The following is a 15545-nucleotide window of genomic DNA, read 5'->3' as shown; positions in this document are numbered from 1 at the left end:
CACCCTCTTGTCAAAATTCTTCAGAGGGTGTTGGCTAAACGCGCCGCCTGAGGAGAAGGTCACTGGTGACGCCGAGCGCCTATATAGCGGCGGACTGGACAGGACCGCTAGTCGAACAGGGAGTATGCGTAATAAACATAAAAGAGCGCTCTGGAGCAATACAGATATTTGAAGTCACTCTCGTATTCTCTACCTCAACATATCGTAAAATATACCATCGTGCGAGTTTTTTTCTCCGTCTCTCTCCTAATGTAGTTTTTGCATTTGGAGGCTGCTTACTTAGAATGTCGGGGCGCGTAATTCACGCTAATGAGATATTTGCGAATACAGGACCTATCTGCCCAACGAACGTTGTGGAAAGCGGGCGCTCAGAGTGCACACGCAGTATTGTCGCCTCTGCATGCAGAACAGCGCCGATAACAAGAGACGATGATTATAAGTTTACAGCTTCGTGACTATTGCGCAGAATACGGTATACAGCCGCGTTTGGGCCGTGCGTGTAAATGCTGTTCCCCCCAAAATGGCACCCGGGCAACTGAAAGAAAGCAGGAATACAGCGCTGACATTGTGTATGATTTTCCTCGTCAAGCACATTCCGCATGGAGCAACAAACAACGCACTCTTCATAATATGATGAAGATGCCATATTTCCTGAGTTCCTTCATCAGCGAGCGGGAAACAGGGCCAGATGAGAGCCTCCTCTCACCTACGGCCGTGGGTCCCACGAGCGAAGCACCGATTCGAACCGTCAGCCAAACCGTGATTATGCATGGTCCAACGACAAATCCTACCACTATACGCATATGCCTTCGCTTTAATTCTAAGTGAGAACAACTTGAGGTGACGCGACCTTCGGCAATAAAGGGATCTACCAGTCTGGTAAATTTATTGGAAGCAGTTCTGGCTGGACGTCGCACATAATCCATAATTTCAATGGGCTCTCTCCGTAAAGGGTCCCCCAGACCCACGCTGAATCGTTTTAAAACAAGGGTGGCCGCACAAACAGTATACACATGCATAATCTCGCCTACACTGTAATCGCTAAAAATGAGTAGAAAAATTACGCTTTCTTGCAAGAACAGCACCCCGTCAAAATCCCGAAAAAAAAAGTGCGGCCTCCACGCACGTGTCTACACACGCTTTACTCAAGGTTTGGTGCTGCTGGCAGTAATGTTCTTTCTTTTTTTTTGGGGGGGGGGGGGGGGGGGTTAACATATTCAAATGCTCTGCCGCAATTCATTTCCGCAAGAAGAGCGGAAAAATATATGCGCATAGCTGGCCCCTAACCTTCGTTGCACTGTTTAAGGAAAGTGATCTTCACTCTAGAAAAAAGTAGTTCGACCGCTAGAGGTCTGCCAAAGGTCGAAATGGATATTTTTCAACCTTCCTGCCACTGTTCTCGTGATAGTATGGTAACGCTACGGAATCCCCAGTCAAGCGGACTAGCAGTTTCGGCGACAGCCAAGCATGCTCTGTTGCCGTCTTTCCAATCGCGACGGAAAGGTTACGTGGCACTGGTATGCTCCCGTCTGCTAAAAAGCAAAGCAGTCGAGCGCGACCGAACGTGAGCTTCAAACCGAGATAAAACAGTGCAGTCTTAAAACTAAAAAACACGAAAACAAAAGAGTCGCTGCGGCCTCAGCTCCAGCACGCGCTATCAACTCTGCTATCAGGCCTCCCGCTTGTTCCCGCCCGGCGGACGAGAATTAGCGAGACTAGGCCTAAGCCTACCTGGCCGAGACAAGGCGGCGGTTCGCCGTTACAGCGGTGTTCGGATGTCATTTCGTTAATTACTTGTGACGTAGTTCGAAACTGGCATTAATTATTGGACTAATGCGCCCTTTATGCATCTCGTCGTAATGTGACCCCAGCCCCTGTTTGTCATTTCTGTCAAGTTATGGCTTGAAAAATTCTGAAGCTCCAGCTACCACCGGCGCCTGACAACGTCGTGTTCGTGTGAGCTGTTCGCCTGACCGTCGCCATTCACGGTGGATATTCTGTTCTGCGGCGGAAGAAAGAACTCTTGCCAACGTGCCAGTGCCGGCTTGTCTTCGAAGTGCGGTGTTGTTGGCGTGATATCTTCAATGTGTGAACACGATCGGTTTGCGTGAACTAAGCCTTCCCCAAAGCTTCAACCTCAGCAGCAAGAGTGGTAAGTGCGATGGCATCTGGTCAGTTCTGTAATTGGCATTGCTGAATACGCGAGTCTTGCAACAATCGAGAATTTTATTAGCGTAGAAAGTGCTTTTAGTGCTCACGCGAAGAACCCGTAACGACCTATATATACTCCGTGAGATTTGTTGCCCAAATTGCAGAAGCACTGGTGAAAGAAGGTGACAGATACAGTCATATACCGCTGAGGGTGGTCGCGTGGCTGTGGCCGATGTAGAAGTGAAACTCAGGCCTTGACGCGATCACGGCTCGCCTCTTCTAGAAAGCACGGATGGAAGTAAGCGCCGTAGTTCTTCACTCAGCGAGTACTGCAGGTTTTCAATTTAGAAGCACTGTTCTTGCCGGTGTTAACACCGGGAAGGTTAAGGATGTTTCAAGCGAATGAGTGGCGCGACGCCGCGAAAACTTTCGTACTTCTCGGAACATCGTCACATTGGCCCCTGTAGCTGTCGCGGCCGCTCGAAACACGTTTTTCTGCTTCGGGGACAGAAATCGCAAGCGTTTTCGCTTGCATGCATGTGAAACAGGCTTTAACTGTGTGAAGAAGTCATTTTGTTATCCGGTACTGAGGGAGAAAAGATTGTGTTTTCGAAAGCCATTTTCATCCAAACCGAAGAAGCCTTCAATTTTAGGTTCAACCACCGGCGCTCGCTTGAGTCGCATCTGCATGCGTTCTGTTACTCACTCTTGCATATCGCTCGCAATAGCGCGCATATGTTGAGAAGCAGGGTCTTTGTTTCGCCGAGACTTGAGCGTACTTATGTTACTGCTGACTACCTGCCTAAACCTGATGTTTCATTCTAAGTGCACGCCACTGAGCACGCATCGCAATTATCATCCAATAATTAGTATGCGCACGCAGAGAGCCTTCGCGACGTTGTCCCAGTGAAGTCCTTGTCGTGAAATTTCCAAGAGTTTGGCGATTGCACACATGACCGTATCCTATGTCGCGCAAGGTGGCATTGAATCGTCGCGTTAGAAAAGATTTTTGGACTCGTAATTTTTTTTTATTCCTTTTGAGTTCGGTCGCCTCAAGAAGCAGAACTGCATTCATGCATGTTATCGTAGATGCGATGGACTGCCAACGCTGTTGGGAATCATAAGATTACAGAGAAGCTTAGTGGCGTTTATCTTCACCCTCGGCATTCCTATTCATCGCTGCCAACGTGCGGCCTTTGCGTTGTCATTCTGCCACGCCTTTCATGCACCCGCCAGAAGAAACCAGGAGGCTGGCAAGGTATCGCAGTTCTTCGCAGGTGATTACGCTTTTTTCGGGACTGTTCGCGAAGGTGTAGAGCCTTTGTCAAAAATGCACACCCCAACGGGTTTGCTTCCTTGTCACGCAGTATGGATCGCTCGTGCAATCCAAATCTTTCTTGGGCAAGGAGGAATCTCGCCTTCGTCTACCCGAATTTCTGGTTTTCCTGGAATGCCAGGGGGTCCACTACTCGGCTTAGAAGCGCACCTTTCCTGCTGGATATTCATCGGCGTCGGCTGTACAGTATAACGAAACATGAGGGTTCGCTGTCGTTTAGGCCAAACTGCACCAAATTTTTTCTGCTTTCATGTTCACTTAAGCTCTTCAGTAAAAATGGCGCTGCAGGATAGTGCGGACCGTGGGATGATGGTCCAGCGTCTAGCTAAGCTCCCGCGTATTGGTCAGTCTTCCTGCGATATTGAACCGCGTTGGAGTACTTTAGATTAGGCCTCGAGCAATCATCTTCGGACTGTGTACAACATTGTGTTCGGCGCGTGCATTCGGCGTCGCGACCATGCAGTGGCATGCGCTTGGTTGGTTCGCTTTTCGGGAAAGGAAATGGCGCAGTGCTTTTCTCACATCTCGGTGGACACCCGAACCGTGCCGTAAGGTATGCGGGTCGTATGCAGTCCAAGTGAACGGACTTAAGGATGTTTCAGGCCGCTCTGAATGGGCCACAAGCAGCTCCGGCGGATACTGCCGCTCGCATGCGCCGAGGATAGAGGGCGAGAAATCGATGCCGCTCGCCCGCGGGTGGTCAGCGGTAACCAGTGAACACCAGTGTTGTCGGTAACGCGTTACAAGTAACGGCGTTACCGGTAACGCGTTACTTTTTTCGGTAACTTAGTAACGTACTCGTTGCCATTTCGGACCTGTAACGGGCAACGTACTTACGTTAACATTTTTCGGTAACGTGACGTGTCACGTTACTAGTTACTTTTTATTTCAATTGTTCCCCTCCGCCTCTTTTTAAAAAAAAAAAACGCCGAAAATGATGGTGCAAATAAACAAAATCTACCGGTGCTCTCGACGACCCTTGTTGCGGCTCGCATGCATGCCAGAAAACACCTGCCCTTGACGACGCACTCAACTAAAAAAGAAAGCACGGACACGCAGTCACCCACTTGTATTCACCCCCAAACCACCCACACACACAACTCTCTAAAGAGTGGACGCATGCCAAGCCACCAATGAACCATTTGGAGAAATCTTTAAGTGAGTTTCTGCGTAAGCTTGTTTTTCAACCAAAATGTATCGTTCCCAGGCGACACTCTCGCATTCTTGGTGGAAGCAGTTCCCTCTTGTGAGCAAACTCATGAATGTCGCCAGTTCACTTCAAGTTGGCCCCAAGAGAGCCATAGAAAGAGTGCAATGATACAGCACAGAAAAGGGGATTGCAGTCAACCATTTGTTTCTATCTGCAACTGCAGCTAAGTTTTGCGAGCGAAGCTGACCTTGAACACCTTGACGCAAACACTCAGCATTTTTGCAATAATTATGCAGGTTCAAGTAAAAAAAATTGTTTATGTGCGCAAATATATTTTTCTGAACTATGACATTTAAGCATTTCGTTATTGCTACACAATTCCCGCGTAATTTCGTAAGCAGAAGCACACCAGAATTACTGTAAATTTGTTCAGTTCAGCTATGTTTTCTTTGTGAAGTTGGAATTATATGAAGTATGAGCTTTATAAAATTGTTATCTTGAGTTCTTACAGCGAGGAACCACTGATTAAAATTTATGGCCATGGAGTAACGGCAAAGTAACGTGCGATCCTTTTTTCGGTAACGGTAACGGAAATGCGTTACCTTTTTTGTAGGTAACGTAGGGCGGTAACGCGTTCTTTTTTTGTTAGTGTAACGAGTAACGCATTTAGTTACTTTTTTTCGGTAACGCCTACAACACTGGTGAACACCTAGTGCGGCGTTCGCTTTGCCCGCTGCGTCCATGTCTTGCGGCCGCCGCGCTACGGCGCTTTGCGCGAGTGAACACAGTGGCCAGGGCGATGCTGCCCGGCGCTGTAATGATTTCTAGCGGCCGTGAACATCCACGTAGCCGCTGCAGCACAGATCATCGGAGCGCTATTTCATTACCTTCTCATTTTTGCATTCCGGGCTCATTCACATGGCTCGTCTACTTTTATACACTTTTTTGTTTTTCAAAAGAACGGAAAGGAAAAATTTAACGTCCATTACCTCGCTAACAGGGACGCGTTCATCACCTCGCATCTCGTGGCCGTGGCCTTTACGCGATTCCGACTTAGCGGTTAATGTTAAGGGTGATAACTTTCACGTTACCGTGGACCCTAATGAGGACAGTATCCACTTGTGCCTCGACAGTGTGTACATTGAAGTTGGCACTAAAGGCATGAGACAGCATTGTCGACGTCATCAAAAGAGGCCGATGCTGTGGCGCCATATGCTCTGTGTCGCTCCGCTCCCGCGTAACATGGACATGACTTCACATAAAGGCAGACTACAAGCCCGGGTTCGCACGCTTGAGAGGCAATATGGATCTAAACAGGGCGTCTACTACGCAGACATCACAGGGCCGTCGGCCGCGGGATTCTGCACGGCTGTCGTAGTCCCCCGTGGAGTGAATGTCGATGGCCTATCGTTTAGGGCCCCGAATTCAACGCGAGCGGAGGAAATAGCAATAGCTCTCGCTGCCACCGATCCAAAATCGAGAACGGTTAGCACAGACATTCGCCGGGCCTGTGAACGCTATCTTGCAGTGGAAATATCACCTCTTGCCTCCCAAATTGTAAGACGGGCTCTCGCCGATCCAACTCGTTCAAATGTAATCTGGGCTACTGGCCACCAGGGTCTACGGGGCATTGAGGCCGCTGATGCGGCCGCCCGAGCGATCACACACCGGGCTCCTCATTCTAGCTCTCCTGGCTGAGTAGCTCATAAACCGCTTCTGCGGTCCCGCGAAATCTTAATTCATTACTGCGACAGCCACCGTCTCTACCCAACACCTGCCAAGGGGCTGAGCAAAGCGGAGGAGCGAACTCCACGGCACCTGCAGTGCAGACAGGAACTCTTCTCTGTTCTGCCATCGCCAAACACTTTCATCCGTACATAGATGGGCGCTGCCCGCACTGTGGGGGATATACGATAGCTTTGTCATGGTGTGGCCATGTGCTCAGAATCCTCACCTTCCCCCACACCCACCTGAGAGGCATGGGAGACTGCCCTGCGTTTAAAAGTGTCAAACTGCTCAGAGTGGAAAGCCTAACACACTACGCTATGGCGTCGTACACTTTTTTGCTAAGGATCCGTCGGATAAGGTGTGTGAGATCTCGGCAGTCTTTTATAACAAAAGCTTAACGGCGCCGGAGCCTCGAGAGGAGTAGCAGGCGGTTAGCAACGGCGTGCCTAGACAACGGATATGCGTCTGGAAACAGGTGGTCGCAGCGCCGAGCTCCGCGCTTGGCCGCGGAGTAGCGCCGCAGGATCGCTAGTCTTATTGCATCTAGGCGTGTACTAGTTACTGTGGTTGACCATGATGACGTCATAGTATAGTAATGACAATACATTGGAGTAAACAATGTCCACATGTAATGCATCATTGTAAAGATGAAGTTTTGCCTAATTAACATTAATTATACAATTTAATTGCAACAATTAATGAGTTGATATGTTTCTATAGCAGTGGATAACTACAAGTGCTAAACACGATGTGACCTTCTGCTTGACTTTGAAAAATTTAGCAAAATGTAAGAATAACAATGGGTGAATGGATGACGTCATATACCCTATAACAGAGTGCAAGTCACGTGACCTAGCATAACGTCACTCTGCGCGTTGAAAAGGTGCCTACCGGGACTGATCTCGCCGCAGACGGCGCTGACGTGGAAGGGAACGAAGACGCAGCCTCTTCGACGAGCTCCCGTGCTGGTAGTTGTCCGGAACGTTCTCAGCGTTACTGACGCCAAGCCGCTTCTAGTTACTCGATACACTAGAGCTTTCACTCTCTAAGTAGGTTGAGCAGTAGTTAAACCACAGCTAATTTACTTTTTTCACTCCCACCTTCCCCTACGGCGTGGTTGAGGTGTCCATCGAGGCGTGAGACAATGACCGCGGCTTTCACTTCCTGATAACCAGTCATTAGCCTGGAGCTGCATAGGCATGATGCCACTCGCGGTCACTGAATTTCCGTTCGCAGCGCAGTAGCCCTGGCTTCAACTGTCTTGCGTTCTCGAGTATCGTTTCATAAGTAGTAGTTCGAAGAAGTGCGTTTGGGCGCTGCATCAACCGCACCGTATGGTTTGTTTTCCGTGACCCCAGGTGGTCGAAATTTCCGGAGCCCTCCACTACGGCGTCTCTCATAGCCTTAGTCGCTTTGGGACCTCAAACCCCATAAACCGTTGTTGTTAATGTTTCGTGCTCCTTCAGTCATGTGGCTCACGCACTGTGCGGTACGAATAGGAAAACTTTTTTGAAAGTGTACAAGGTTGCAGTTTGTATTGTCGTAATCGTGTATTAGGAGTCCGAGTATTCTACACGCTGTCACCTTTGGTACCTGTCTGCCGAGTAGGGTGAGTTGTAACAGGGCGGTGGTTTTGTTTTGGTATTGCATTCGATTCATCAGGAGGAATTCCGACTATTCTGCTGACGGTTTGAATCCGGTTACGTGGAAGTAATCCACTATGGTGTGTATGCTTTCCTGGAGGGTCGTTTCAACGTCCCCTGGACATCCGGATTCGTTCCACAAGGTAACGGCGTAGAATGTGGGATGACGGTTTCAGATCGTGGATAGAGCTCTCAGGCATATATTAATGAGGGTTGGAGATATAATGGATCCTTGAGGTGGTCCACGGCTAATGTTGACTGGGGAGGAGAGAGAGACGGCGCTGCCTTGAAAAGGGCTACCCTACCTTTGAGAAAACTGCGTATGTAATTGTACATGTTGGGGCCGCATCGTGTGTCTTGAACGGACTTGAGTATGAGATCATGTGTAACATTATCGAGGGTCTTTTTTATATCTGTTGCGAAAAGTGCCTGTGTCTGTGCTGTCTTTGGCTGCAGAAGCGTGCTTTGTAGTATGAGAAATACGTCCTGCGTGCCAGCATTATAGCGGTATGAGCTTGTGCGAAAAATGTTTCGTGTTTCCTAGGTGTTCTCCTTGCCTCTTTTGCGACTGAGAAATGTACGCCATGTTTTCGCAGCTAAAGTTTTCATTTGGGAGAAGGCGTTCAAGCATGCTCTGGCGTGTTTCGTTGCGTTCGTTGGCTGAGTCAAGTTTCTTTGCAGTGTCAGTCAGGCGGTGAAGTCTGTTCAGTCTTTTCAAAGCACGTTAACGGGATCTCTGTTTTGTTCATATCAGATTCTAGCATTGACGGTATGTGTTGGATATGTTGTTGATATTGTGGAGCTGCGTAAATGGTAGTAGTAGTGTGTGGTTGTAACATCGAAGAAGGAGTGCTTGGCTTACCAGTCGGCGTAGCTGTGTCAGTTTTTCTAGATGCTAGGCTGCGCACAGGGCCTTTACTCGAGGCACATCGTTGCAGGATGTCAGCAGCATTTGCCGATGCCATTGGCTACGACAGTGGTGCGTTAGGCTGCTTGTCCTGTGCTTCTGAGACTGCGGCGTCTTCGCTGTTTGCGATGGCTATTCTAGATGGTAATCGGGTGGCGTTGCGTTGCTGGGTGTGCTGCAATAAAGTGGAGTCTGGTGCTGGTTGCGCATTTTGATGCGTTGTATATAGATTCATTCAGTCTGCTTATGGTTTTTATGGATCGTTGGCTCTATGATCTCCGGGGCAGTGCAGGCAGAGGAGAAAGTACTGGGTCTTCAGAGTGGCCGAGTTAGATAAGTGAGACGTCACGAGAAAGAATATCGTTCAGGCGTGCTACCGGCATCATCATCATCATCAGCCTGACTACGCCCACTTCAGGACAAATGCCTCTGCTATGTCTCTACAGTTAACCCTGTCCTTTGCCAGCTGCGGCCACCGTATCCCCGCTAACTTATTTATCTGATCCGCCCACCTAACTTACTGCGTCCACTGCTACGCTTGCCGTCTCTTAGAATCCGCTCCGTTACCTTTAAGGACCAGCGATTATCTTCCATTTGCGTAACATGCCCTGCCCAAGCCCATTTCTTCCTCTCGATTTCGACTAGGATGTTATTAACCCGCATTTATCCCCTCACCCTCTCTGCCCACTTCCGGCCTCTTAACGTTACACTATAATTATTCTTTCCGTAGCTCACTGCGTTGTCATTAACTTGAACTGAACCCTTTTCGCTAGCCTCCGCGTTTCTGCCCCGTAGGTGAGTGCCGGTAAGATACAAGTGTTGTATACTTTTCTTTTGAGGGATATTTGTAAACTGCCATTCATGACCACAGAGAACCTGCCATATGCGCTCTGTCCCATTCTTATTCTTCTAGTTATTTCCCTCTCACGATCCCGATCTGCGGTTACTACCTGCCCTAAGTAGACGTATTCCCTTACTACTTCCAGCACCTCGCCACCAATTTCAAACCGCTGTTCCCTTGCTAGAGTGTTGAACATTCCTTTGGCTTTCTCGTTGTAATTTTTAGACCCAATTCGGGATACAGGCATGGATGTGGAAAAAAACAGAGGTGCCCAAATCTATATCTTCCCAATCGGAAGTTGAGGATAGCTTTGAATAGTTCGTACAAAGCAGGTTTTGAGACAGAAATGAGCTAGGCGAGCCTGAAGGCAGTCAGGAAGATGCGCCAACGGCAGAGGACAATCCTCCAGCTTATATAATCGACATAAGCTAGCATAATCAAGTTAATAAGGGAGTAATTACTCATTGACGTCCACCCGAGCGCAGCCGTACGGCTACAAAGGAAAGCTATACAGCTTTCTCAGAAACTTCGTAGTTAAAGAAAAATTCGTCCTGGTCCGGGGTACGAACCCAGGACCACCGCTACACCGGAGCAGTCGCTCTACCAATTGAGCTAACCAGGACGGCAAGCTTGGACCTCAATGAGTAATTACTCCCTTATTACAAATCTACTCCACCTTGGGGGATTCTCCGAAACATTTGGTCATAATCAAGTTAAATTTGAGTAACTTCGTTCTGTTTCATTACCCTCACAAATTACTTCCTCGGTATTTTATGCTGCCGCTTCCAATCGCTTTTACGAGTGAAAGTTCCCATCTAGTTGTTCATCTTGCCTCATTCATACATTATTTTGTTTGTTTGTTGATCTTTAACGTGCACGGGGCTTTAGCATCTCGCTCCCATCACCGCAACGCCACCTTGAGTCTCAAGGTGATGGTGCTTGGTGCCACCACGGACCCTTAGCCCCCTTATACGGAAGCTGTCATCCGCACCGTGGCGATAGTTTTTAAGGTGAATGTTAGAAACCATGAACGGCGGCGGTTGGAGCCATGGTCAAGTTCCGGCCGACGGGCTCCCCGTCTGTTTACGAGTCAGGGGCTCCGGGACCTTTCTGTAAATAAGAATGGGCAACACAGGCGACATTTCAGGAACCGTCAGCATACCTATATCGCATGAGTTCCGCTTCCTCCAAAAAGCCTGATGAATTCCTGAAAAGCAACTGCACCGTAGAAGGCTCCACTAGAAATCGACCGCACTGTGACTACTTTCCTCGTTTCCTGATATTTTTTAATTATTAATTGCAAGTATACCTACAGCGCCCATGAGGCATTATGGGGGGATATTACTACATACAATAACACATGCACAGAAGATATTGGGAAACATGTCAGCAAGGATAACACAGCATACTAAGAGAAGACTAAAGGAGTTCACAAGTAGTATGAATGGTAACACATCGGCAAAGCGCTGGTAAACGCATGAGACCTGGAAGAAATACATCAGGTTATCATTTCAACAGCACTTTGGAAACCAGGTGAACAAACCACATCAATCGGAAGCTTATTCCAGTCCAGAATTGGGGTAGGAAAAACGAATACTTAAATACATTAATGCGGCATTGATAACTCTTCATCTTTTTCGTGTGGTCTAGTCTCTCTGAAATGTAATACGGCTGCTTTAGATAAGTGTTTTTATCAATACCGGTGCAATCATTGTAAATGCGGTTATTCTCACTCCCTAGTAGATAAGGACAAAGTTCCTGCAGTGTCTGTTTTTGTTATTGCTAGAACCCTTGAGAGAATGATAGGAAAAAATTACAAAGCAAGAACACTTTCATCCGATGACCTTCTGGTTGAAGTTTCGCAGGAAGATCACTCTGACATCCTCTCAAGCAAAAGCAGTTTGCTCACCTTCTGGTGACAGTCACCCCTCAAACGGAATCTAAACACTGTACAAGGTGGTATATCAGAATGCGGTCTGACCCGCGAAACAGGGTCTGATCTCCTGAAATGCTTCCGAGATCAAGGTGCGATTGCCCTTCGCCGCATCACTATGAGGCGAAACGAGGAAGAGGCGTCCGATATCGCCTTAACATTTGAACGGTGCCGTCTACCAGATACTGTGAAATCGGAATCATCCACTGTAAAATCTGTCCCTATATCCTAAACCCGAGAAGATTTTTCAACTACGAAGAGTACGGACACGGATCCAAAACATGCCGTGGAAATCTCATCAATGCGAAGAGCGGTGCCCATGAGCGCCTGACTGATAACTGCAGTGCCGGTCAAGCAGAATGTCCCAACTGTCACAGGACACACGCTGCGCATTCACGAACACGTCAGGCGTTCCAGAAAGAGAAAAAAAAAAGTAATCCAGATAAAGCTTGCAGAAAAGAACGTTTTCTGAAGCCCGGACGAAGCTCTAGCTTCTCTCCGGAAGATCCTACGCTGGCGCAGCGTGCAGAGGCGGGCGCCGTCTGGGCACGCAATACACCATCGCCAACATTCCCTGTCCCAGAGGTCAACTTTTCACAGAGCTCTGAGAAAATACAGGCACGCGAGAGAGAGTCTCTCCCTCTTGACGAATCCACATCTGCTTCCGCGTCTCCAGTGGAGGTAATACCAGGCTTCTCAGCGTCGGAGACGCTGAAGGAGTCCCCCAAATAGAGGCGGATTTTCCAAGACCGTCTCAAACCGAAGACATCTGTCAATTTAGCAGGATAATAAATGCGGCTATATGTGAATAACTCCGGCTAGTTTTCGCGTCCTCGCTTACAACTATGGCTGTCGAAAGCATTATGCACTGGAACTGCCGAGGGCTACAAAGAAGCTGGTTGGCATCGAAATACTCGCGCAGTATCAACCAAACATAGTTTGCCTACGGTAAACTCAACGAAACTTTCTGGAGAAATATGTAGTGTACCGGAAGGACTGGCAAGGAAGTACCTCCTCATCAGGTGTCGTTGCTGTTGTTTTTCAGAATTCAATTGCCTCTCAGATTTAGAGGCAGTGGCAATACGAGCACTAACATGTAGTAGAGTAATAACCGTATGTTGCCTATACATACCACTACATCATCAACTTTCCATTGACTAACTTGAAAAACTCGTTTACCAGCTTCCGGAGCCGTTCCTGTTGGTCGGCGATATTCACGCACACCACCCATTGTGGGGAGGTATTAGAACCGATTCTCGAGTTGCGCTAGTCGAAAAATTCATATTGTTATCTGGGTCATGCATATTCTACAGAAGAGAACCAACATGCTTTAATGCAGCACACAGCTAACGCGCTGCGATAGACCTTGCTATTTGCAGCTACTGTGAGGGCTGTTGTAGATAATCTCTATAGAAGTGACTTCTTTCCCATATCTCTAAAATGCACATAAAATATAAACCCGAAGGTAAATAATCCTAGTAAGTTTAAAGAACGGATTGCTGATCGAAAGATGCTCCATTGTCATCTTCATCAATTTCATAACTAGGTATAGATGAATTTCAATTCTTGGTCGCACTGCGTATTATAGGCGCTGCACAGAAATCCATCTCAAAGACACCAGTTGAAATACAAAGCAAACGTAGAGCAGGGCAGGATGCACACTGCAGAAGAGCTCGTGAGAACGAAAATAATTCGTTGTAAAAGTTTCGCTATAATTCTACGGTTGGCAACTTGAACTTTAAGCGAGCTAAAGCAAATGCAAGCGTACTCGATGTATCCAAGCGGGAAAGTTAGCAGTCGTTTCTCTCCTGTGTAAATTCTTGCGCAGATACGCATAAAGTGTACTGTACACTAAAAGCACTTCGAGGGCATAGTGCACGTACATTACCTCTTGTTATCACTGCTGGCGGTACATTTCGGCACCAAGCAGATGCACTAGGCAAACACTTCTAGCTCAGTGCATTATGCAGAAAAAATCAGGGGGCACTTTGGCTCACTAAAGTGCTGCAAGGCGAAAGCGTTTCCTGGCCACTGTTTGTTTTTATTTACTTTTTATTTTTCATATCTTGTTTTTTATTTATTTTTTGCTCCTATTCTTAATTTTATTGTTTTTTATTTTTATTTTCACATCTTATTTTTAGTTTTTATTTTCCTTTCCTTGACTTTATTCCTTTTATTTTATTTATAAAGCCCATGCATTCACTAGATGCGCCTTTATTAATGCTGGAACCTTGAGCCTATTAAGCAGTGACGCCGAAAGGCGGACGAATCTGCCGACGCGTCTGTCGACATTCCTGCCGACGCGTCTGTCGACACGGCTGCCGACGCGTCTGCTAACAACAGTATGGGGCATTAAAGGCTTTCGCCTTAATAGCCGAGCGTTCGTTATATCTGTCGCAGTTATACGTGTAAATCAAACGTGTGTTGAATCGGTAAAAATGAAAGTGCTCGTAGGTTGGGCAAGTCCAGATCTTGCAGAGATCGTCCTTCGATTAATATTTTCGCTTCCTACGCTGAAAAGCAGATTTTAAGGATTGCTAATTAACAAAGTCTCTCCGAGCGTCCCTGATGAGACAGGGGCCGAGCCTACTGTGTCCCTGGAAAAATCTGAGGCTGAGAACGTGCCACCCTCGGAGCCTGCGCTGAAGCCCGCGGCCAGCGTTGCGGTTTTGAGCGGGGACGCCGACATAGCTGAGGTCGACGGTGACGACAGCAGCTTGACGTCCTCGGCCTCTTCAGTCAACCTCGTCATTGACGAGACTGTCATCACGCCTGAGGAGGACCCGACGCCGCCATCGTCGTCTTCGTCATCGCTTGTGCGAGAGCCAAGATCATCTCCAGACGCTGACCCTGTGCAGTCGCCGTCCTCTTCAACATCGAGGATCAGCGCTAGCACTTCTAGCGAAGAGTCGTCGGATATTGAGATGGTCGCTTTAAGTTCGAGCTTAAAGCGTCCACATGCGTCGACTACGGACTCGGACAATTCTGCCGGTCGGCCAAGGAGGCCTCGTGCCTCCTCTGGTCCGATCCTCCGCAAAAAGTGAGGTGGTTTAGCGCCGTTCGCGGCGCGCTTTGTATTGCCTAAGCATCACGACTGTTCAGGTTTCATTTTTCATTTCCAAAATGACTAACCTTCAAATTATTACTCTAAACGTGCAGGGGTTCCGCAGTGTTTTGAAGCAGGCAACGGTGGTCGCATTCGCTCGTTCCTCGGGTTGCGATATCGTCTGCCTGCAAGAAACCAATTTTTTTCGTCTCAGTGACGTGTTGAAATTCAAGCGTAGGTTTGGCGTCGATGCCTTCTTTTCGTACGCCAGCACGCGTTCTAGCGGCGTTGGCGTTCTTGTTTTGAACCGCTCACTGTTGCGCGATCATCATGTTACCTACGATGCGCTTGGACGCGTGTTGGCGTTCGACTGCACGTTTAACGCACTTCACCTGAGAATTCTTTGTATTTATGCGCCTGCGCATTCCAATTTGGTAAACGCATTCTTTAAAGATTTAGATGTGTATTTTCTTGGAGGGCGTAATGTTGTGATGTTGGGCGATTTCAACTGCGTGCTCGATACGGTCGCCGATGTGCAAGGCCCTGGTAGGGGTAGGCCAGGCTGGAATGCGCGTGAGTTGCGCCGCTTAGTGAACCATTTCATGCTCACGGACGCGTATGAGCTCCTCTATGGCAACGTCTTTGTGTGGACTTGGCGTCGTGGGTTATCGTCGAGTAGGCTAGACAGGGCGTACGTTCCGGCGAGCCTTTCGCGGTCAGTGTGTGTAGCTACTGTACTGATGCTGCCATCCTCGCCGGTGCACATATCAGACCACCGCCCTTTTCTTCTATCACTCACGGTTCCGGCGC

The 15545-nt window shown here is 48.1% G+C and overlaps 1 protein-coding gene across 1 annotated transcript in view; it reads left to right on the top strand.

Moving 5' to 3' along the window:
• The first annotated feature begins 10804 nt into the window (after positions 1 to 10804).
• Positions 10805 to 15545, top strand: part of LOC149330234 (uncharacterized) — a 32269-nt gene continuing 27528 nt past the window's right edge. Inside the window, exons 1-2 of the mRNA XM_089559393.1 lie at positions 10805 to 10868; positions 14240 to 14729. Of these exons, the coding sequence (XP_089415519.1) occupies positions 10805 to 10868; positions 14240 to 14729 (554 nt within the window). The remainder of the gene's footprint in view (positions 10869 to 14239; positions 14730 to 15545) is intronic.

Source organism: Amblyomma mixtum, chromosome 9, assembly GCF_055824585.1.
Source record: "Amblyomma mixtum isolate Tamu chromosome 9, ASM5582458v1, whole genome shotgun sequence".
Lineage (NCBI taxonomy): Eukaryota > Metazoa > Arthropoda > Arachnida > Ixodida > Ixodidae > Amblyomma > Amblyomma mixtum.
This window is presented reverse-complemented; position numbering and strand designations above follow the sequence as displayed.